Source organism: Calypte anna, chromosome 2, assembly GCF_003957555.1.
Source record: "Calypte anna isolate BGI_N300 chromosome 2, bCalAnn1_v1.p, whole genome shotgun sequence".
NCBI classification, from domain to species: Eukaryota; Metazoa; Chordata; class Aves; order Apodiformes; family Trochilidae; genus Calypte; species Calypte anna.
The window spans coordinates 97,565,312-97,587,289 of NC_044245.1; the positions used below are offsets into that span (position 1 = coordinate 97,565,312).

The following is a 21,978-nucleotide window of genomic DNA, read 5'->3' on the forward strand; positions in this document are numbered from 1 at the left end:
TGTATTTCCCTGCTTTTTATTGTTCTGACTTCTTCCAAAAATAGCATAACAATGTACTTGAATGAAACTTGATACAAGAAAACTAACAAAACTAGCTTTGACACACACAAATTTCAATGAAACGTGGCAGTGCTTCTATAGTGTTGGCATTTTCCAGCTGGTTTAATGAGTACTGATTCTAGCAGACAAGACTGTTGTTTTCTTAATTTAAACAGCAGGACTGTGATTCTATTGCTTTGGTGAAGGGTTTAGGTGTTCTTCTATACAACAACAACAACAACAAAAATAATCAGGAGTCATGGAGCAAAGATAATGACCTAACTACAGAGGAAAGGTAATACAACTACAGACTCAAATCATCTGAACATTTAACTCTGTAACAGACATGTTATTTCCAAGGCTTAGCATAGCTTTTCAAAATACTCATCAACATTTCATTATTTCATCTCTGTGTAAACTATGCTAAGCAACAGCAGGAAACAGCTGCCGTAAGCCCAAGAAGAGAGGGAAAATATGAAGTACTCAGGCCTTCAAGTAGTGGTTGGCACATTAAAAGCACAGCAAACACCATGTCAGAAATTTCTAGGCCACCTTTAAAACAGGTTAGGAACTGTTCTGCCTGTAGGTATCATCAGATTACACTCCCAAATAAATTACTTGGCTCTAATTAGGGATTTGCTGTCCACATGCACTGGGGTGTGTTCACACATACAAAGCCCTCCCTCCCAGAGTGAACTTCAAGTCTCCTCAAACGTAACACAGACTCCCCTTTTAGATTATGATCTAAAAAGCATCATGTGATGATGTTCCTGATGCCTTAAAGACTGTAGTGAGGTCCCCATCGTCACTAATAGCTCACCCTTCTGCCGATCCCTTTGGAATTTTATGTAACAAGTAAAAAACACATCCTAAGATTTGTCTAGGAAGTTTCAGGAGACATTAAAACTACTAAAAAGTCAGAACAGTCTTTAATACAATAGAAAATTATTAGTAATTAAGTTCAGCAGCTGTTATTGATCACCACATAGTCATACTCGGAAAAACAATGTAAAGGTTTAAAACTTTAGAAATTCAGTTCTTTCAGGGCAGTTCTGTTCAGAACAAACTCATTTAATCTTGAAAGCACCATCAACTGACACTACATATCAGCAAGCACGAAAAACAAGAACATCATGGGACCTACCCACGCAAACTAAATCTTGAATACCACACTAAGGTAGATTTACACTGCAGGCTTGAGTACAGCAGCACAGAGGTACTCAAAATGAATCAGGTATTGCTACTTAGCTCTGCATGCAATGTAGACATACCCTATATGTTTGAATGTATCTCAGTAATTAATTGAGCTCTGCACTACAATTTTTAGGCCCTCATTCTGCACTACCAATATCAGCAGTCCTTTTTCCATCAACTTCACAAAGTGCAGGGTCAGGCTTGTAATCACAAACATATTTCTACTAACAAAACATTTTTTCTAACATAAAGTTGTGTCAAGTTTAAACATGAGTTTTGAGAGCATGCAGACCGCTTACAAATGTTTCAAAAGACTGGTTCGGAATCTTTCTTATATATACACACACAAGTCCATCTGTCACAGACAGGCAATGTAATTCAGAATCATGAGCTTGCTCTAGTTTTTGGTAGTGTCCTGCACACTTCTGATAATTAAAAAATAAAAAATAAAAAAATAGTTGCCACAATGGATTTCTGACCATTCCAACTTGCACACGGGTATGATCTCTTCTTGCTGCATTCATTACATCAAGTTTCACTGTTGCTTCTCAAATGCAAATACCAAGTAAATACCTAAGAAAGAAAATGAAGTAAAGCTTCAGCTTCCTTTGTCACTCCATACAAATCTTCAAAAGGTAAACAAGTTCATACTCTGTCCAAACAACCAGTTAGCAGGTTTCTGAAATTCTAAAAACTGCTCTAGTTTCCAGTGAATAGCTCTAGCATTCAATTCCAGCACAGTTTTAAACATTTTTTTCACAACAAAGCTAAGAAAGCACAGAAGTAAAATATTTTAAATACTGTTAATATGTTTAATGCAACACTAACTTCAGTAAGAGTATTACTGAAATGTTGTTCATAAATTAGTATGCTGCATATAATTAACCTCCACTGGTACATAAAATGTCATATGCAGCTAAATTTAAAGACTACTTCACGCATGCATTAATGGACACTTAAGGGTGAAATTATCAACTTCATTTTTAATTAAAAAGTGAATAAACTCGCAGTACAAAAGTATTAATGTTGCTTTCTTAAAATATCAAAGGCAAAGATATATTTACAAGCACTAGATGGCATTTCCCCAGTTCCAGAACAGATGATTCTAGAAATGCATATTCATATAGTCTACACCAGCATCCTTGGGAATACTTATTTGGTATAAAACCAATGCCAGCTACATCAGAAATTCTTATGATTCATACCAAACAGACAAAATACACCAGTTTCCTGGTGTAATTTATGGATTTCCACTTTTACTCAGCTTTTGTTTTCATGGATGAGGTGCCACAGCTATACTGCAAATAAGTCAAGACAAGGCTCAGAGATAAAGCAAAGTGAAGTTCCATGTAATAAGCAAGCTGTGCTTATACCCTAATTATTTTAAGTTCTGTAATCCAAATCTCTCTGAAAAAAAAGAGACTACTTAGAAAATACAGCCACCACTGAAATTTTAAAGCTATAATTAAAAAAAACCCTTCTCAATTACATTATCATTTTACATAATACTTGTACATTACTGGAATCAATGTCTACCTTACAATTCATACCTTCAAAAAATAAATAATTTTAAAAATAAAAAACCTTAGCTAAATATTTTTATTCACTAATTAATGCATTAATTTTTTAAAAAAACCCTTTTTTTTTTCATTTTTAAACCAATAACACAACAATGGCCTGCAAAAATGTAAATGCTGGTTGGCTGCAGATACACAGAAGTAGTAATCTCTCTGAGAATCAATTTTTATCTTTAGAATTTCCAGTTCCTTGTATCTGAGTTTCACTAAACTCAATATTGGAAAAAAAACGATGTAAAAACTTCTCCATGGCACACAGTTCACAAAACCTTAAAACATGTTTAATAACAGCACATCCTTTTCCATGTCTGAGACATTGTTTTCTCCTCTCCTTAGAAAACATTCAACTACTTACTCCACCACCCATGCTTTAATTGTTTCTTCCTTAAACACCTACTGCCACAAGCAAAGAGTAAAAGCTTCAGTGTCTATGTTCCAGCTGGAGCTTGTTTTCTAGTGGACTGGTAGGAATAGAATATCCAAGTGCAACAAACAGAAGTATAGTATTTAATCCTCTAAGACTAAGAAAATAACCCTTTAACACTTGCATCCCCTCTTTATACATGCTAAGTAGGTTGTCACCTAAGTATTGTAGTCCAAAAGTTTGTGTGCTAGAAGCTACTTAAATCAAGCACAAATTCCACATATTTTACGCATTACCCTTCCAACTTCTTCACATTCATGCACATCATAATCTACACACAGGCATTTGAATCACACAAATAATAAAATCTTGTTATATTTAAAATTCAGACTTTCTTCTTTAACCAACAGATTATTTATACACTTCTCATATCAGTCATTCAGTCAATACTGAGTTTTCAAAACAATACTTACTTGTTGCTTCCCATTCAGATTTACTCAAGGTTCCCTAGAAGGGGAGACAAAAAAAAGAAAACAAAAAACAATTTCAATAATAAAACACTGAATTAACTCAGAATTAGAAATGTTTCCCAGACCAACTTCTAGGCACCCACACTGGCTGGCTATTTAGGGACAAGAAGAGCATTCTTGTAGATCACAGATACTTGTAACTCCAATAGGAAGGATGTTAGGTAATTGGAACACCCCAGGTAACAGAACACACCTGAATTACACAGGTATAGAGGAATGAGCCAACAGTCTGTTGGACTGGATACCTCTGCAATGCAGAGTGTGCTGGGTCCATCAGTGTCCACAGCAGTGTGACCTGACCTGGCTCAAGCTGCTAGCCAGCTGGAGATGCCCAACACTGTGAGCAAGTCAAAAAGAGGCACTGTATTGCAGTGCTGCCACCTTCCCCAGGAATACTGCCTGGCTCCACCTAACATCTCCCTGCAGCTCAGAAAAATTCTATCCATAGGAGACATATAACTCCCAACCCAGCTCAAACTGTGAGAAACAGGCTCCCTCAGAGTCCAAGAAACCTACTCCTAGTTCAGCCTTTCAGATGAAAACAGAGAAAGTGTGCAACTGAAAAGCTGCTGCCATCTACCTTACCAGTTAAGAAGCATGAGGCAAAAAGCACCTGTTTTTTTGCTCTACCCACTCTATCCATGTCCAGCTAATCCTCACTGGGAAGAGGCATGATTTACCCATACACTACCCACTGACCAAATGCTTGACCTTTTAAAGCCCTAGTAAAAAAATTCCTGTTCAAGATTTTGTCTTTGCCAGGTGACATGTCCCCTGACAAAAACAGTCTTTGATCTGACCTGACCATTCTCATGTTGTTAAGCTTATTTCTTCAAATAAGCATTTTTCTTCTTAAACTGTTTAGATTTCAAACACAGGACACAGGTTCCTTTTCCCTCTTGATGTAGGATTTACATGTATATACAGTAAAAGGAATATATCTTCAAGAATTCAGAACACAAACTGTAGATATACCAATGGTTAAAAGAAAAATCCAAACAAAAAAACTTCAAGCTGATCAGCCTCATGCTGTATCTGCAACTATGAAGTAGGGTGCCTTCTGTAACTGCATATGATTGTACTAAAACTGAATTCTTTATTCAAACTAGCCTTCAATTTTGGCTCTCTCTTGCCAAAAAGCCTCAACACATGAAACAAGCCTAATGTTTAGACTGAAATAGCCAATATTGTTTATCAGGAGCACAGTTCAGTTAAACCAAGCCTTTGCAAGTTTTCCATCCAGCTCAGTTCCCCAAACGCACATATGGAAGCAAACACAAAGCTATACATTACTAGCCTGAATAACCAGCCTGCCTACAGATGGCGAGGCAATAGCCAAATGGCAGCAGTTCCTGGGGAAAAGTGACAGCAGACATTGCCTGTCCTCCTGCAGACTTCTCAGGAACAGCAGCTGTGTGGGCTCCTGTCCATCATTCACACAACTCTTAAGACGAATACAGAAGAACACAAGGCTGGGAGGGGAGCAGCTGCAGACAATTCAGCATTGTCATGTACTGCTAAGGACAATGGAAGACAGAAAAATCCTTTGTAAAAACATGAGATGGACAGCAAGGCCAGAAAGGTGGCATGTGAATTAGAAGACTGGACAGGAAGTAGAAAAACATATTTAAAAATATCACATTTCTTTTAATTACAGAATTTGAACAGCATGTCATATTTAATAAAATTAAGGGCAGAAATACATGGATTTTGTTTTAAGAACTTAGTACTAGTCCAATTCTAGGAGCTCTCTTCAAAAATAGAGAAGACACAGCAGATTTTTACAAATAGCATTTAAAGAACTTTAATAATATTGGCTGAGAAGGGAGCTGGATTTTCTTCACCCAGAAAAAAGACAACAGAAAATCAGTGTTTAAGGTTTGAAATACATACATTTCTATGAAGAAAGTTTACAACTCTCCTATCAAAAGATTAAAGGAACAAAACTAAAGATGTCAAATGATAGTGTGCAGATTCAAAAATTCTTCAAATTAAGAAGAGTTTAATTAAGTGTATTTGATTCTTTGAATATGGGGTATAGATTAGATTAAGTCCTTAGCTCTGACTCTACAATTTTTCACATACACAGAGACATTCATGGCAATTTCAGTGCAGTTGAAATGAAGAAGGCACCACATGTCCACAAGATCAGGACCTCAATTTTTAGAGACCATTTGCTCTAGGGAAGTAAGAAGATGCTTACCAATGGTAACTTTGCCTTGCCATCTCTGATGAACTCTTTTGCATGCTCATAATCATCAGGTTTATCAGAAACAAGCCTGGAGTCACCAAATGCAGAATATGGCTGCAGAACATAGGAAAAACAAAGGACAAAATATTAATTGTGTAGTAACATATATTAATCACATCAATCAAGGGTTTTTCACAACAGACCAGAACTCAGGTCAGTACATACTAAGAGGATCTTGAATTTAGGTCTCTCCTTCATAGCACTTACAAGACCACATCTGATATTCCCCCTACTTTCCAGAAAATTAAACACCCAGGATTTATAAATTAACTTCCAATGTGTCTCCAAACCAGGGGAAACAGAATAACTACAAAAATTCTCTGTATACATGTCAGGCTGAACATTGCCTAGATACACTTTCCTTTACAACAGCATCTGAACAAACCAGCAACGCTTAAGCAGAAGCACTAACAAAGTAGCAGAATGCTTAAAATTCTTCAATAACACCCAGAAGCTGTAACAGAAGTTTACAACTGATTTTTCAAAATGAACATATACTTATTAAGGATTCCAGTTACTGCATAATGGTCTGTACTTAACAATGCAGTCCTCAGTTTCAAGTGGCCACTAATTTAAGACAACTCTAAGGACAAAGCTGATTTGTCAAAGGCTGTCACCATGATACTGTCAATGAGCCCATGCAAAAGCACTGTTCCTTTCAAGGGCAACAAGGACGGTCAAGACCACTTGCTGCCCACGTAACTCAGCTTAATAAATCACTGTATTGATAGTTGACTTGATAGTTTTATGCTGAAAAATTCTATTGTTTGATGGAGGAGGGAAGCATTGAGAACTGTGAGTAAAACCAAAGCCTCAGAGATGGCATTGAAAAGCTTCTCTGAAGATAATAAAGCAGAGAAAAAAAAAAAAACAACTGCACAACAGCTGTGAGAGACAGCAGCGAGGAAAACCATCAAACTACCCTGCAGACAGCAAGGCCAGGGAAAGAGGTGGAGGAGCTCCTCCAGGCACTAAAGACTCCCCTGCAGTCCCTGAAGAAGACTGTAGTGATGCAGACGGTTTCCTTGCAGCCTATAAAGGACTACAGTGGAGCAGATATCCACACTGCAGCCCGTGGAGGACACCACGGTGCAACAGGTAGACATGCACTAAAGCAAGCTGCAGCCTGTAGAGAGCTGTTCCTGGAGCAAGCTCCTGGCAGGAACCATGGCCCATGGAGAGGAGCCCAACCAGCACCAAGTTCCCTGGCAGAAGCTGCAACACTGTGACAAACCAACTGATGCTGGAGCAGTCTGTTCCTGAAGGACTGTACCCCATGGAGACGATGCACTCACAGTTGGTGAACAACTGCCTCTCAAGGGAGGAACTCCTGCCGGAGCAGGGGAAAAGTGTGAGGAGAAAGTAATAGCAGAGACAAAGTGTTAGGGAGTGATCACAACCCCTATTTCCCATCCCCCTGTGCTGCAAGGAAGGGAGAGGCAGTGGAAAGATTAGGAGTGAAGTTGAGCCTGGGAAGAATGAAAGGCTAGGGGCAAAGGTGTTTTTAGTTTTGTTTTTGTCTCTCACAATCCTACCCTTTTTCTTTTTTTACTTCTCTGAAATAAATTCATCTTCAAGTTTAGTTTATCCTGTGATAGTAACTGCTAAGCAATTTCCCTGTTTTCATCTTCACTCTTAATTTCTTTTTCCTATTTTCTCCACCCATCCTGTTGGAAAGGGGCAATGAGAAAGCAGGTTGGTGGGTATCAGGCACCCACGCAAGGCCAATCCCACCACACCAGCCACAGGAGTTTTAGTTCTTCTTCTGGTAGCCCTTAATGAACTGCACAATGTTCACAACAAAAATATCTGTTGCACTCATAATAAGTAAGATGTAAAATATTATTTAAAAAAACTATGTTTACCTCCAAAGCCTGCATTCTTCTTAGCAGCATTTTATGCTCTTCGTTCTTTATTTTTTCTTCATAGAATTCCCGAAATGTCATTTTATAGACTAGTTTCATGCCATGCTTCTTTGCCATTCTGTAAAAACAGTCTTAATTAGGGAAGCTGCAAAATAAATACGGTTTTATTTTCAAAGGAACAATTTCAGGCTACAGTGACATCTTATGGTACTCACTAGAATTACAGCCTTCCTAGAATTCTTTTTTTTTTCTAATGAAGAAATTTAGATTTAAAAAAACACACTACCACCATACAGTACTTTTTTGAATTAGGACAACACCACCTACACAGAAGGCACTCATTACAAACACTTCAATAAAAAAATAGCTCTTCTGTCATGACAGAGAAGTTATTAAGTTCCACTTGAACTCCCAGATGGACATTCTTCCTACAATATCATCACCCTGACACATTAGCTGTTACAGATGTATTTACAGAACCTATTTGTACTCAATTTTATGCCTTACATGTCAATTATATGTAGACACTGTGGTCATACAACACCAGAGGTCTGCCAGTGATGTATGTTGCTATGGTTCAGAGAGAACTACAAACAAAGTATGTGAAAATATTCATGGGAAGGGAAAGCTTTATCATAGAATAATAGAATCATCATGGTTGGGAAGGGCCTTCAAGATCATCAAGTCCAGGCATCAGCCCTACACCATCTTAGATACTAAATCATCTCCCAAAGCACCATGTCTACCCATTTCTTCTAATACTCCAAGGGATGACAACTCCAACACCTCCCTGGACAACTGGTTCCAATGCCTCACCACTCTTTCAGTGAAAAAATTTTTCCTAATATCTAATCTGAACCTCCCCTGGTGCAACTTGAACCCATTTCACTCTAGTCCTAATATTGTTTAACAATCATGCCAAGCTTGAAGGCCAGAAAAAAAAAACAACATGAAAACGTGTATACTTCAGGAGACATGCTGGGAAAGAGAAATTTGAATTCACACAGAGGTAACAGCAAAATAGGAAACTAAAGGTTTGCACACACAACCAACATATCAGTAGAGACGTTGTTCTTTGAGACCTAGCTTAAGTCTCCACAGCTGCTGACCAGAGCACCTTCAAAGCAGTGCAATGGACAGCTGTGGATGGAAATGCAAATCTCTTCAGTTCAAGCAACAATAAGAACTGAAAAATACAGGAAGAAAGCCTAAGTATAATTTTCTGTAAGTATTAGGTAACGACAAACAAAAGTTTATTATGTTTCACAGCTTTCATTGTACAACTAATTAAAAAATTAACTTACTCTTCCAGTAATGGAAAATAAACCAAGAACTCGGGAACATCAACCACTTCTTCTAAGTGGAAATCATACTTGCAGCCAAACAAGGGATATTCTCCCTTCTTTTCAAATTTAACATTATACACCTCATTCCCAAATGAATTTGTTTCAGAAGCTTCCAGACGCTTTCTATAAAATGATATAAATAAACATTAATTGACCAGTGTATAATTTATCAGGCATATAAAATGATGAGTAAGAAGTCTGAAAGTGTTTCTCCCTGTATTCAGTGATTTCTGTAGTTTCCCAGGTCCCTTATCTAATAAGGCAATGAAACAATGAAATTAAGAGAAGAAGAGTAATAGGTTTTAATAGTTTATCATTCCTACACAACATACCAAGGACTAAACAGACCCAGAAAATTAACCTTTAGTCCAGACACAGTCTACATGGACAACTTGCACTTCTTGGAAAAAACACAGCAAAACCCTGACAGTTGTTTCACAGGCTGTAGCTACTCTACCACTATTTGAGTTTCTTCAGAAGGTTTATAACATGAAGATCTACATAGCAGGAGAGCTGAAGGTGGAAGACAACAATTGGTAAAAATTTAGCTGTTTGAATAAAGTTTGTGAGATTTTCCTGACTAGAATCCAAAATCATTGCAAAAAACTTGCTTTTTTATCCACAAACATATTGGAGCACAGTAGGAATGACTATCACTAAATAATGCTTCACACTTCTGAAAGACTAACAGGAATATAAAAGTACTTACACAAGTTCAAAGCTATTTGGAGTTGTTCCAATGAAATATCCTCCAGGAGAGAGGTTCCCACAAGCATTTTTAAGCATCATGTCAGCCTGCTCATATGTCTCAAATGAGTAATGGTAAACAAATTGACAGCTGCAAATGTCAAAGCGCATATCTGGATCATTGTATTTGGAAGATAAGAGATCCTGAAACAGATTTTAAAAAGTTTGTAACAAAAGCTACAAAACCAAGCATGATTCACTGAAATCTTCCAAGAAATAAGCTACTCCCATAATTCTCTTAGCTTTTCCTTTCATGCCTCCATCCCTTCACAAGTTCCACAACAAGATAAAAAAGGTAAGAAAAAGTTCTCTGCTACACAGAAAACCATACACAACATTTAGAAACAAGAATACACATCCACATTTCAAAATTACTATGTCCTCAAATTCTACTCATATTAAGTAACACCACTGCATATGAAAGGCCAAAACCCAAAGCTAGTTACCTAACAGTATCCAGAGATATTTTACTGCTGAGGTTTTATAACTGGCCACTGTTTAGCTGGAAACAATTATTATAGTAAAATGAATTTTCAGTTTACCAAGTCTCTGTAATGAGAACTGACCCCTGAACATGTAATTGAAAGGAGATGGGGCTGCTTTAAATACAAAAATTTGCCCACCAACCAAGCTGTGCTGGTCTTTATTCTCACACACGTGTATATGCACACCAACATACTCCTCCCCACTCCAGACCAAGTTACAAGTACCTCTGAAGGACCTGGAGCCCTTGGATATATCAGGTTGAAGCTTGCCACAGTTTGGCCCTGTACTCAGCTCCTGTGTTATTTATGATGGCTACTAGTATTGTATAAAAGGAGCCTGATCAAGAAGAGTAACAGAGCTGCTAAGTTCTCCACAAGAAAAATTATATGCATTCCATACTTAAAATATTTCATATTAACAGTTCTCCCAGACTTCCCACCCACCCACTCCGGCCTCTACCAGTTCATGCCACATGCTGCCAACGTTCTTTATGTGGCAAGACAAAAATGGACATGTACCCATAGCAATTTTATCGCTTCGTTTACTCCACCTCCACCTTTTGAGAGATAGAGGAAACTGAGAAACAAAGGTGGGTGGAACTGGACAAGCTGTGAGGAGATTTTCCATTATGTACACAATGATGATAGAAATACAAAGTCAGGGAGATGAACTCCTGTGTGCATGTAAGACTGAACTGTAATAGCAACACGAAAATATCCCTGGCTATGGTTCTCTTCTCTCTATCTATCATGACTGTACTTTTGAGCCAAGAGGGGTGACCTGGAGCCTGCAACTGACTGCATTCCTCAGAAAACTCAACAAAGAATTCAAGACAAAACCCTACAAGGCTGGGAAGAACAGTTTCAGCCCTTCCACAGATATACTTGGAATCAGGCAGGCTCTGTTCCTCAGCCTTCATCAACAGGGCACTCTCAAGACTGAATTTCCAGGAACCAAAAGCAGTATTCGTGACAAGATGATCTCCTAAGGCTCAACAATGTTGCCAGTACCATCTCAGACAGTCTCAGAAATCTCTTCTATCACACAAGATTTAAAGATAGGCATTACAGTAATTAAAATGCTGCTACAAAAAAATACTGGGATAAGCAGAACACACAAGTCAGATCGGAAAATGTGCCTTATTCATTACATCATAAAAAAACACTTTCAGCAAGACTGTTTCCACTATCCCATCCTGGCTCCCAGAACTCCAGAAAGAAGTGGTCATTCCCTTCCCCTTATCAAGTGAAACAATCTGAAAGAACCAGAACTATTATCTGAAAAGGACATTCAGTCTTCAGACATTCAGAATGCTACATTGCAAATAAGTAACAAAACACATTTAACTTTATCTCAGTAACCAGTATGGTTCATTCTTCTGATAATATAACAGTCTGATCTTAAAAATATATGTTCCCTAAAAATTAAGCACTAGCATCACTTCCTATACTTGCTTAACACGAGAATATCAAATCTCCAAAGTATTATAAAGCATATGAACTGTACCTTGGTACTATCTGCTTGTATAAATTCTGCATCAAAAATATGTTCATTATAACGACATCGAGCTTTCATGTCTTCATATCGCTGCTTGCACTGCTGCACTGAAATGTCAGCAATATCTACATATAGAAAGAAATGTTTTGGTTTAAAAAGCATGCAAACTGCTCCCCAGACAAGAAAATTGAAACGATTACTAGAGTGCAGTGGATCCATTATGACATGGATAAAAGTTCATCTTCAGTTACTTTAATTTCCAATTTGTAGCAAAAGAATTTAATTTGCAGGAGGTTTTTGGGATTGTAACTCTGGCATTTCAGGTTTCACTTCAGACAAAAGCTGCAACCTGAAGACTTTATAAAGCTCCCATCCTCCCAAGTGCAGAGCAAGCCTCCAAAATTTCAGGTCATCAGTACTAAGTGCTGTTAGGATTAAGTGTCTAGTATGCATTAGCTAAACCAGTTCAGCTCTCAGAGTTTCATGAACAGTACTGTTCTCTTCTTACAAACATAAAAGGTGTTGAAATGCAATTATTTGTGAAATAAGCTGATATACTGCATTTTGGTTTAAAGGCTGTTCCTCTCAGGCATAGAATGAATAATCTTTAAAATAACAATATGCAATAATTTTATATAACATTGTAAGCAAATTCATTAACTGTTTTTGACACCTGTGAATGGAAGAAGAAAGATGAGACAGAACTGTAAAATCCCAGAATATCCAGAATAATTACTACTAAAGCAATTTTAGAAAATTATAGTATTTATTAAATCCAAAGGCAAGTAATGCTTCCTGTAATTATACCTGGGATGCTTTTTGGGAGAAGGAAGATACCATTCCCAACATCTAAGCAAACTATTTAAAAGACAAATGATTTAATCAGCTTTCAGCTCATCTGTTTCCTGAGTCTGGAAGTCTTTGGCTGCCTCTAACATCCAAGACCATTTTTTTCAAACCACTTTGGGGTTTAATTTTATAATGCAACTTTTAAGTGCATATTTTCAGAAGATTTAAAAACACTACAAGAGAAATAGGAAAAAATATATAAAATTTTAAAATTCAGTCTTCTACCCAGTATTACACTTGCCCTAAGTCAATCTATGTTAAATGTGTTTCTTTACTGACAGTAGCTTTTACTGAGTTGTTGTTTGGTTTTTTTTTTTACTTTTTTTTTCAGTTCACAGAGGTGAACTGAAAGCTCTTTACACAGAATATCAATAGTTCTTATATTTATACTGGCAATCAAGTGGATGTCCTCAGGTTACAAGACAAAAGAAAACTTTTTGACAAAAGATGCATCAATACATTCTTGAGCCTACTGAAAAAGGAAATAAGAGACTGGAGATGTGCTTGGTTTGCCTCGCAAAACACTGGTGTACTTTCACGGGAGAGTTACTGTATCTTCTTACCAGTACAGACAAGTTTCTTAATTCTTCCTTTTTTCCATTTCAGTAAGTCTCCACCTTTGCCACATCCTAGATCTAAAACAGCTATATCATTCTTTTTCCGTCGTACCCGGTCTATAAATTCACCTAGAAAAAAGAAAACAGAAAATATATACAGAGATCTCTGTAATTCATTTGTATTGTAAATCACTTGTATTGATTCCCAAAGGACCAAAATTATTTGAGAATTTTAAAACACCTCAGAACTTATTTTGCCTGTAAGTCTTCTTGACATTACAGACTTAAACCACTAATGATGAAAGGAGCCACCAACTCCTAAAACTATGGAGAACATGGGAAGGTAATTATTATTTTGTGTGTTTAATGTGCTTTGCATGTGATGTGACTGGAGCTCTGAACTGTCTCCCTGAGAGACAAAGGCAAAACTGCAGATCACTAAACAAGCAGCCAAGTAAATGGGGAAACAGGGTTCCCTTTCATTACCGTAATAATGAAGGCAGATGTTATTTCACAGCATGGGAAAGTCTTTTGCAAGAGTAAAAGTGAATTAAATTAATCAGCAACTTTTCCTTGCAATCACCTTACAAACAAGCATAACACATTTCACTCAGCCTCTCCTAGGCCTTGCAATAACACAAGCTACTTTTTTGCTGCCTTTTTACCCTACATACACCAATTTCATTTTCACTTCTATCTCCACTCTGTCTAGGTTATCTCTGTTCTGACTGATGTTGGCATAGTACGCAAAACGTATCAGCATGCTAGCAACTTTTCTTCACAGTAAGAGACCTGAAAAATGGATACAGCTGCTATGGAATTTATGATGAGTGAAGAGCTTCAATGGAGGATCTAGGAACAGCTTTAAAAAAATATATAAATATTGCTTCTAGCTGCTTTGCCACAACACAAAAAGCAGCACATTAAGATAAATAGTGCCAATGCCTCCTGGCACAGATCCCTGTTCATTAATCTGTGGTGCTGTGCTGATAATTCTTTTCCTTGTTTGTAGAAATCTCACAGTTTTGTTTCCTCACTTTGGAACTGATTTGTGAGATAGCAGACCTTGCCTTTTATAAAAAGCTGCTGATTCTTCAAAAACTACACCCTCTAGTTTTTCATCTTTTTAAACTGGTGACTATGGGTAATACAGAAATCATTTGTGCGTTCCAGTTTCCTACAGAATTGCTTAATCTAGACCCAAGGACACAGTGCTTTGGGAAAACAGATATGAAATTATTTAAAATAGATCTGAATAACAAGAACAGTTCAATCTTACAAGTACAGATAGATTCTTTATGATTTAAAGCTATAACTTTCTCTTTAGAAATGTCATGAAGAACAGGTTCCAGTATGACCTTTTAGGATTTTTCAGGCCAGATGGTCATTAAAACTTTAGCCTATATTGTGCACTACAACAACATAAAATACTATCACAAAGGTTCAAAATAAAAATATAGATATTTTATTACACTTGAAAATCTTACTAAATATTCAGAGACAAAGTGTCATATTCAATATCAGGAAGCAGAAAAAAGTCACATTTTTATTTTAAAATTATTACGTTTTATTAAACTCTACGTATTCAACTAAGAAAACTTACCAATGAGAACACTTTTTGTCCAATTATTAAAGTTTCGGAGGTAGAATATGCGAGACTGGCTACGTTTTTCCAATCCAACTTCTTGAAGTTCATTATAATGTGCAGCTACAGCTTGCCCGTGGCCTATCACATGCTGTAGAAATGAGGGGAAAAATAGATTCATGCAGTGAATGCTTTTTATTAGTTATTCATTTCATCAAAAGACATGTTTTCACTTTAAGGATTTAAGAAAGTAAACAAGTAATCCTATGAAAATCTCTATTACTATATATAATTAAAACATTTCAAGATCTGTCCTGGTACAGATGTCTGTATTTCAATTATTACAGAGACAACTCCCTTAAAAATTTAATCCCCTTTTCAGCTAATCCAAGTAATTTCTGATGGATGATGCCCAACACCTTTCCTTCACAGAAATACTTAGTTCTTTGATGCTGCAACCACTCTCAGAGTAAGTTTAAATCCCCTTAAGCCTGGGACTAAAGAGGAGGATATTCCTCCTGGGTGAGTATTCTTTTATCTCTAAACTTCTTCAAACACCCTGTTTCAGAAATTCAGTTTATATCCAAAAGAAATGTATAAACTGACAATTTTAAGAAAAATGACAGCTAGCTGATGTCACATAAAGCCCTTAGCTGGTAATCACACTGCCAGAGCTTCAAACAGGCCATGGTAAAAAGAGAGTCATGATTTGACAACAGTCATTTAATGCTTAGCAGTAAGGTAAATAAATGTCTCTGTTTCAGCCTTAAATAGTTAAAGATTTCCAACCCCATGTGACACAGAGAAGCAGTCTACATGCAAGTATTATGCTCTGCTCCACCTTGAAAATAATCTTCAATTATATACATAAAATTAAATTATAAATAAAAAGCAACAGAACACAGAGAACAAACACAACTTCTATGAGGCCCAAAAGTGTTTGAAACAACAGTACAAACCAGAATGTAGAATTCTCAGTTCTAACTCAAACATGACAAAGCCTTAGTCAGTAGGAGTTCACACAGCAACTAAAAGCACTCCCAACAGCTGACCACAAAAGCCAACATCTCATTATTCCAATAGCAGTTCCTCAAGGGAAATGAAGGTTTGACTGATTTCCATATACTACCTGAAGTCTTCAGCGTTTCCAGTAATTTTGGTAACCTTCAGAATGAACAAAGACACACTTGTCTGGAATTGTTATGACCCTATCGTCTGTTTAGTACCACACTCAGCTGACTTGATACAAACAAGTATTTCTACCATTTCTAGTCTTTTTTTTTTAGGGTAAGCACAGATGGCTCCCTGAATGGCCACTAAAGGTGATGCAGGCTATAATGGCTGATGTGCTGTGTATGTGGGACACTGGTACAGCCCATTAAAGCATTTCAGCTGCTGCAAGCACAGCTGAAAAGAGCCACCAGCAGTAACATCTACATTGCAGCTGTGTTGAATTCAATCACTGCTTGACAGCCTTAAGCTATACAAAACCAATGTATTTTTTGTCCATCGAAACCTTATCCTAGGGCTACCTTATTAAAAAGGGTTAAAAGTTTTTCTACCACAACAAAGGGCCCTCCTTAGTTTACCAGATTGCTTAGCCACAGATTAACATCCTGGAAAAACTGTGAACAGAGAAATAAACGACATTTTCAAATTACACTTAAATATCCAAAAACGTCAAAATCAGACTGGATATTACAGCATCAGTATCTACATGCTCTCACATAATAATCAGCATCATCTAAAATATTACCCCTTTCATATTGGAATTATATCACAGAGGATTCAGTTTGTAGCATTTTCTCACTTATACAAAACCTTACTGAGGAATTAGAAGACATAACTACCTTATGCAATATATATACATATATAGGGAAGAATTATCTCATGCACAGATAACTATACAACCACACAGAACACCACCACAGAAAGCATCCCAAACCAAGACATGTGACTTGGACTAATGCCAGCAGATCCTGCACTACACCACCAGCTTGCTACCGTGTAGGCAATGGAACGACAATCTTAGACCTAGACTAAGCGTGAGCTGAGACCAGTTTTCTTAACATTCTAATTACTACACCCCTTTAATTACTAGCCAACATAACTTCTGCAGCTGTTATATTGCTAGGAAGCTAACACTAAAGTTTGATATTTGGTGTTTCATGATGATTCTTACATGTTTACCATCAATATTTTCAACCTTTTCTTTAGCTGAGGCTTTGAAACAAATATTGGAACAGAACTCAAAATAAATAACACTTACTAGTTTCTGAGGAGGTTCATCTTCATCATCTAACTTCTTCCTTTTTAATCGGCCACCCTGATTACCATTATCAACTTCTTTGTCATTTTCAGTGGAGTGCACTGTACCTGAAGTTGAACTATCACCTTCTCCACCTGAATATAACTGATTATCTGAATCTGCCTCTAAAGTATGTGGGGTTTTTTCCACTTCTTCATCCAAACTCTTCTCTTCTTGCCGTTCTTCTGTCTTGGTTAAATCAGCCATTTTTGACAAGTTAGTCTCCTTGTCCATTGATCAGAATGGAAACCTATAGAAGGGAAAAAAAATTCCAATTAATTGTAGCGTTGAATTTCACTTACTCATATTTATGCTCATGACTTTCAACCATAATACTGCCATTATAATAACACGCCTTTTCCCTAGAGAACAGATAGATTTCACATTTTACTAGCTATTACATAAAAAACGTATAATAAAACATGAGGAATATGAACATACTCTCATTATACCATCAAGTTAAAAGTTTCCTTTTCATGTTTGAGTCTCTTAGCTGTCTTTACTGACTGGACTACAAAGTATTACTGGTTTTGATCCTGTAATCTCCCTTTTTCCCCTCTCCATAAAAAGTAAGCTAGAAATCACTTTATGTTTAGAAATACAAGCTGACAGAGTTCATCAAGTCAGTAACTTCAGTATTTAAACTCTTATGTTTTCAAATGGATGCCCTCAAAGAAAAAAATCAAGGTGGTTCTTAAGTGCAAATTTTCACATCAGCTGAAGAGTTTCAGGTTTGCCCAGAATATCCACTATGCCTCAAGCCTAACCTAACACTAGGAGTCTTCAGCTCTACTTGGCTATGTCTCCACAAACATCTATACATGCTGTAGAACGGTAAATCACAGCTATAAGGCTCATCAGTCTCCAGCACATCCCAGTCTTCTCTACACCATCATCAGAAGTAGGGTACATACTTTTTACTGAGGTAAAGGAGAGAATAATTTGTCGCAACTTCTTCTAAAAGTGGCCTATTTCAGGGTAACAAGTGCGCTCCACCGTGGCCAGGCTTCACTCGCCTAAGGGCCAAAAAATACACAGAACAGCTCTCCTCAAAACCGACAGTCTCAAACTATAACTTATAGCAATAACTTTTCCACCACCATGCAACAGCCTCTGACTCACGCCTCCAAAGAACTCCCTTTCTCATTCTCCCTCGGCTGCTCCCAGCACTTCACCAGCTGCTTTTAAGGCCTAAATTGAGAAACCGCAGCCAGCTGCGGCGCAGGAGGGGGAGCTGGGGTGGAGGGGTGGCAGCGCCTTCGGCAGAAGGAGCGGAGAATTCAAAGGGCTCGCGGACCAGGAAGGGCGAAGAACCGACAGAGGCTGCGGCGACGCCGCCCGCCCCGGTAACGGCCTGGGCCCCTCAGGACTTCCAACTGACTTACGCCGGGCTGCGATGCGGGAGGCAGCGCGTCCCGAGGCCGGCAGGCAGGGACCCCGCGGCAGGGCGCCGCTGGGGCCGCAGGAGCCCACGAGGCCCGACCCTACCGCACCGAGGGGCGAATCCCGCGCCACCGCGCAGCCGCCCGCCGGGTCCCCGGCGCAGCCGTTACCGATTGGCGACGGCCATTGGAGCACCGCGCGCCGCCGCCGCCGCCGCCCCCCTCTCCTCTCTCAGCCCCTCCCACCCGCGAGGCCGAGGTCCCGAGGCCCGCCTCCCGCAGCACGCGCAGGGGAGAGCCCCACGCCACCCGCCCGCTCCCGCGTCTCCCGGTGGTCCCTATATCCCCTCCCCCGGACCCTTCATTCCGGCCCGGCCCGCGACCCCGCCGCCGCGCCGGGCCGCCCGGGAAGGCGCACGGCACTCACCGAGCCGAAGCCTGCGCCATCCTGTTTGCGGAAGTGACGCCACGGCGGCACGCACGCCGTTAGGAGAGGAAAGCGTCACGTCCGGGGAAGGTGAAGGCGGAGGGCAGGGCGCTGCGCTCGCGTGAAACGTGACGGGGCTCGGCTAGAGGCGGGGGAAGACTACAAGCCCCAGAAGGCCCCGCGGCGGGGCGGGGGTGCCCGCGCCTGCCCAGTGGGGTCCTGCCGGGCCTCAAGGTGATGGTGGGGACGGGCGGCGCTGCACGTTGCCCTCCCGCGCACACAGGGCGGGTAGGGGGGAGGTGAGGAGAGCGGGGACCGTTGGTCAACCGGCGGTCGGCGCCTCTCCGGGCCCGTGAGGAGGAGCGGTGGCTTGGCCACAAGGTACCTGCTGGGTGTGGACGAATCGGGGGTTGTCGGTGGGGCGGACTCCTCCCGGAGCTCCCCTGGACGGGATGTGGTGGGGAGGGGGCGCGGCCGCTGACGTTCAAGGGACGGCGGTGGCGCCTGGTGGACAGCGGCAGAACCTCTGGGCGCCGGGCAGGGTCGCCCGCCGCCTTTAATTGCCCCCCACCCCCGGCTTCTTTTGCTGCCGCGGTCCTGGGCGATTGGGTCGTGATAGACCCGCGGCAGTCGGTGGCCGGGAAGGACGGTCCGCACAGAGGCGCCGGGGCGGAATGCCTTCTTGGGGCTCCCTGCCGCCTTCTGGGCTGTTTTGTCTAACGCCAGTTCTGCCGCCGTCTCGTCTGAGGGGAAAAATGTCGGCCGCGCGTCTCCTGACAGTTACGCTGTTGAAGGGCCGTGGTTCGGGCATGTTCCTTACCATGTTTCTTTCCCGGGACAACTGATTTTCTGCACGTCTTGACTTTTAAGACTACTTACAGTGTCTCTACAGATATTTTCTTGCCTAATGGACGTTTTGTACGGTTTTTGGTGACCCGCCTGTGGCACGTGACAAATGCGAGCAATGTGCTGGCTCCCCTCAGGAGGGGAATCTCAGAACCGAGAAATCCGGTTTTTGCTCCTCTTATCTTTGCGCTGGTACAATTACATTTTCTTGATCCTGAGCTTTCAGCCCCCTTTTTCGCTTCCACTAGCCCTTTTTTTCATATGGACTGGTTTTGCAGGCCCATGAATTCACAAGGGGCAGTGGCTGGCTGAATGAAGCACAAACCTCTTAACAAGGTTGCATATAGTTACGATTCTTGTTAGTAATCTCCTTCTGGTAATTATCTCTGAGAGTTATCCAGGGAGTCAGACTATGGAAAGTTGTAAATGGTTTAGATAAGGCTGTTAGATCATGTAGGACATTTATACTTTCAAGTCAAATGTGGGTTTATATCAGATACTATAAAATACAAGTTCAGCCTTGTTCATCTCCATATCTGAAATCCCTACTACAAGCTGGCCCACAAGAGGAAACATGAATTTGGACACAATGAAGTGTCCTAGAATTCTTTACCAAATCTAATTCTTAAGCAGGCTCCACCTGAAAGTGTTCCTCAGTTTACCTAAACCCCACTGTATTACTGCTGTTACAAGTATAATCATAAAATGCTTTTCCAAAGTTTTGGTGCTTTAGGATGAGAGGTTAAGGAACGGATTTCTAATTTGGAATGTGTCGTGCTGCCTGTGCCATTAGTTTATGTGACTTGCAGCAGCTGCTGTGTGGGAAATGCATGCAAAGAGGGTATGTCTCCCCCGATGGGACTGACAGCAAATGTTTATGTCCTTTTCTGTTCAAAGGCTGCTTGAGGTAAAAGGGGTATGACTGGCCTCTGTGGCTACATTATTGAATTGCACTAGCAGCTCGAGAAGCACTTCCATCAGGGAGGAAAAAAAAAAACGTTGGATGGTTTGGGTAGGTGGATATCAGATGGCTTGCACATGGCAAAAACTGAGTAGGCAAATTCAGACTGTTAAGGGCATGTTAGGTATGTGAGAAGTTAAAGATTGGTCTAGCACGACTGTCTGCAGATCTACTTATCAGACTATAGCAGCTGGTTAGAACAGGTTCAATCTGCTTTTTTTTTTTTTAAAGGATCTCTGTCATTATCATAGAATAATTTGGGTTGGAAAGGACCTCTGAAGGTTATCTAGTCCAACCCCCCTGCAGTAAGCAGGAGCACCCTCACCTAGATCAGGTTGCTCAGAGCCTCATCAAGCCTTACCTTGAATATCTCCGGGGATGAGGCCTCAGATACTACCCTGGGCAACCTCTTCCGTTTTTCCACCACCCTCGTGGCATGGTAAAGAATTTTTTCTTAACATCTAATCTAAATCTGTTCTTCTCTAATTTAAAACAATTGCCCCCTCATCCTATCACTACAAGCCCTTATCAACGATCCATCTCCAGCCTTCCTGTAGGCCCCCTTCAGGTACTGGAAGGATTACCCTGCTTAAATGATCTTTTCTCTTGGTAAACTGACTTAGCTCTGTGTGTGTGCTTAGAGGCATTGCTAAGGAATTGAAGTGTGTTTTTCCAAGACAGAGAGTTCTCAATGTCTCCTTATCTCAAATAACAGCCCTCAGTTTACATCTTGACACATTTCTGGATTTGTAAGGCATTCTGACTGGCCTTGAAGATAAGGCCGTAACAAATTCAATTACAGAAGCAGAAAGAGCACTGATTTTTAAAATTTAAAACTACTAGCTTAACCCATAACATTCCCTGAATTAATTTAGTTTTGCAGATTGGGAAGAAGATCCAACATAGTTTTTGTTGCTGTTGGTACGCTGTGAGCACAGATCTTAGAGGATGAACTTCGAAAATCGGATACTGAAGCAAGTTCAACATCAGTCACCAATATTTCATTATTAAGAATGGAATAAAACAACTAGAAGAACTGTAGTCTGGGCCCAAAACATGATTGAAGTTTTCCAGAACAGTAAAGTATCATCACAATAGATCATAAGGATTTTACCTTGATACTCTGATAGGTGGCTACCTAGTTCTATCACTTGAGGTCAAGGATCA

At 39.9% G+C, this 21,978-nt stretch overlaps 2 protein-coding genes across 13 annotated transcripts in view; one reads left to right on the forward strand and one right to left on the reverse strand.

The window, feature by feature from the left end:
• On the reverse strand, positions 1 to 19,460 carry RNMT (RNA guanine-7 methyltransferase). Of its 9 annotated transcripts, none has more exons than XM_030444237.1 (11): positions 19,005 to 19,067; positions 17,157 to 17,445; positions 14,906 to 15,038; positions 13,309 to 13,431; positions 11,906 to 12,021; positions 9,876 to 10,057; positions 9,125 to 9,289; positions 7,821 to 7,938; positions 5,908 to 6,009; positions 3,648 to 3,681; positions 1 to 1,806 (listed from the first exon to the last, which is right to left on the reverse strand). In XM_030444237.1, exons 2-11 carry the CDS (start codon positions 17,427 to 17,429, stop codon positions 1,769 to 1,771), a joined length of 1,284 nt encoding a protein of 427 aa, XP_030300097.1. In that variant the 5' UTR covers positions 17,430 to 17,445; positions 19,005 to 19,067; the 3' UTR covers positions 1 to 1,768. The 9 variants fall into 9 exon arrangements, with proteins under 9 accessions (XP_030300097.1, XP_030300099.1, XP_030300098.1 ...); XM_030444239.1 differs by lacking the exon at positions 19,005 to 19,067 and adding an exon at positions 18,581 to 18,703 and having other exon boundaries at positions 236 to 1,806; XM_030444238.1 differs by lacking the exon at positions 19,005 to 19,067 and adding an exon at positions 18,110 to 18,300 and having other exon boundaries at positions 236 to 1,806.
• FAM210A (family with sequence similarity 210 member A) overlaps positions 19,017 to 21,978 on the forward strand; it is an 18,520-nt gene continuing 15,558 nt past the window's right edge. Inside the window, exon 1 of one of the 4 annotated variants that reach the window (XM_030444249.1) lies at positions 19,017 to 19,094. The gene's annotated coding sequence lies outside the window, so the exon portion shown is untranslated. Of the gene's footprint in view, positions 19,095 to 19,199; positions 19,386 to 21,978 lie in introns of those variants that run through there. The other 3 variants (XM_030444247.1, XM_030444246.1, XM_030444248.1) reach the window with 3 other exon arrangements.

Coding starts and splice junctions, on each gene's coding strand:
- RNMT (XM_030444237.1), bottom strand. CDS start 17,429: ATGGACAAGGAGACTAACTTGTCAAAAATGGCTGATTTAACCAAGACA. Junction 9,290..9,875: donor CCAAATAGCTTTGAACTTGT/GTAAGTACTTTT, acceptor ATCATTTTATAG/AAAGCGTCTGGAAGCTTCTG. Junction 1,807..3,647: donor ATCTGAATGGGAAGCAACAA/GTAAGTATTGTT, acceptor TTTCTTTCTTAG/GTATTTACTTGGTATTTGCA.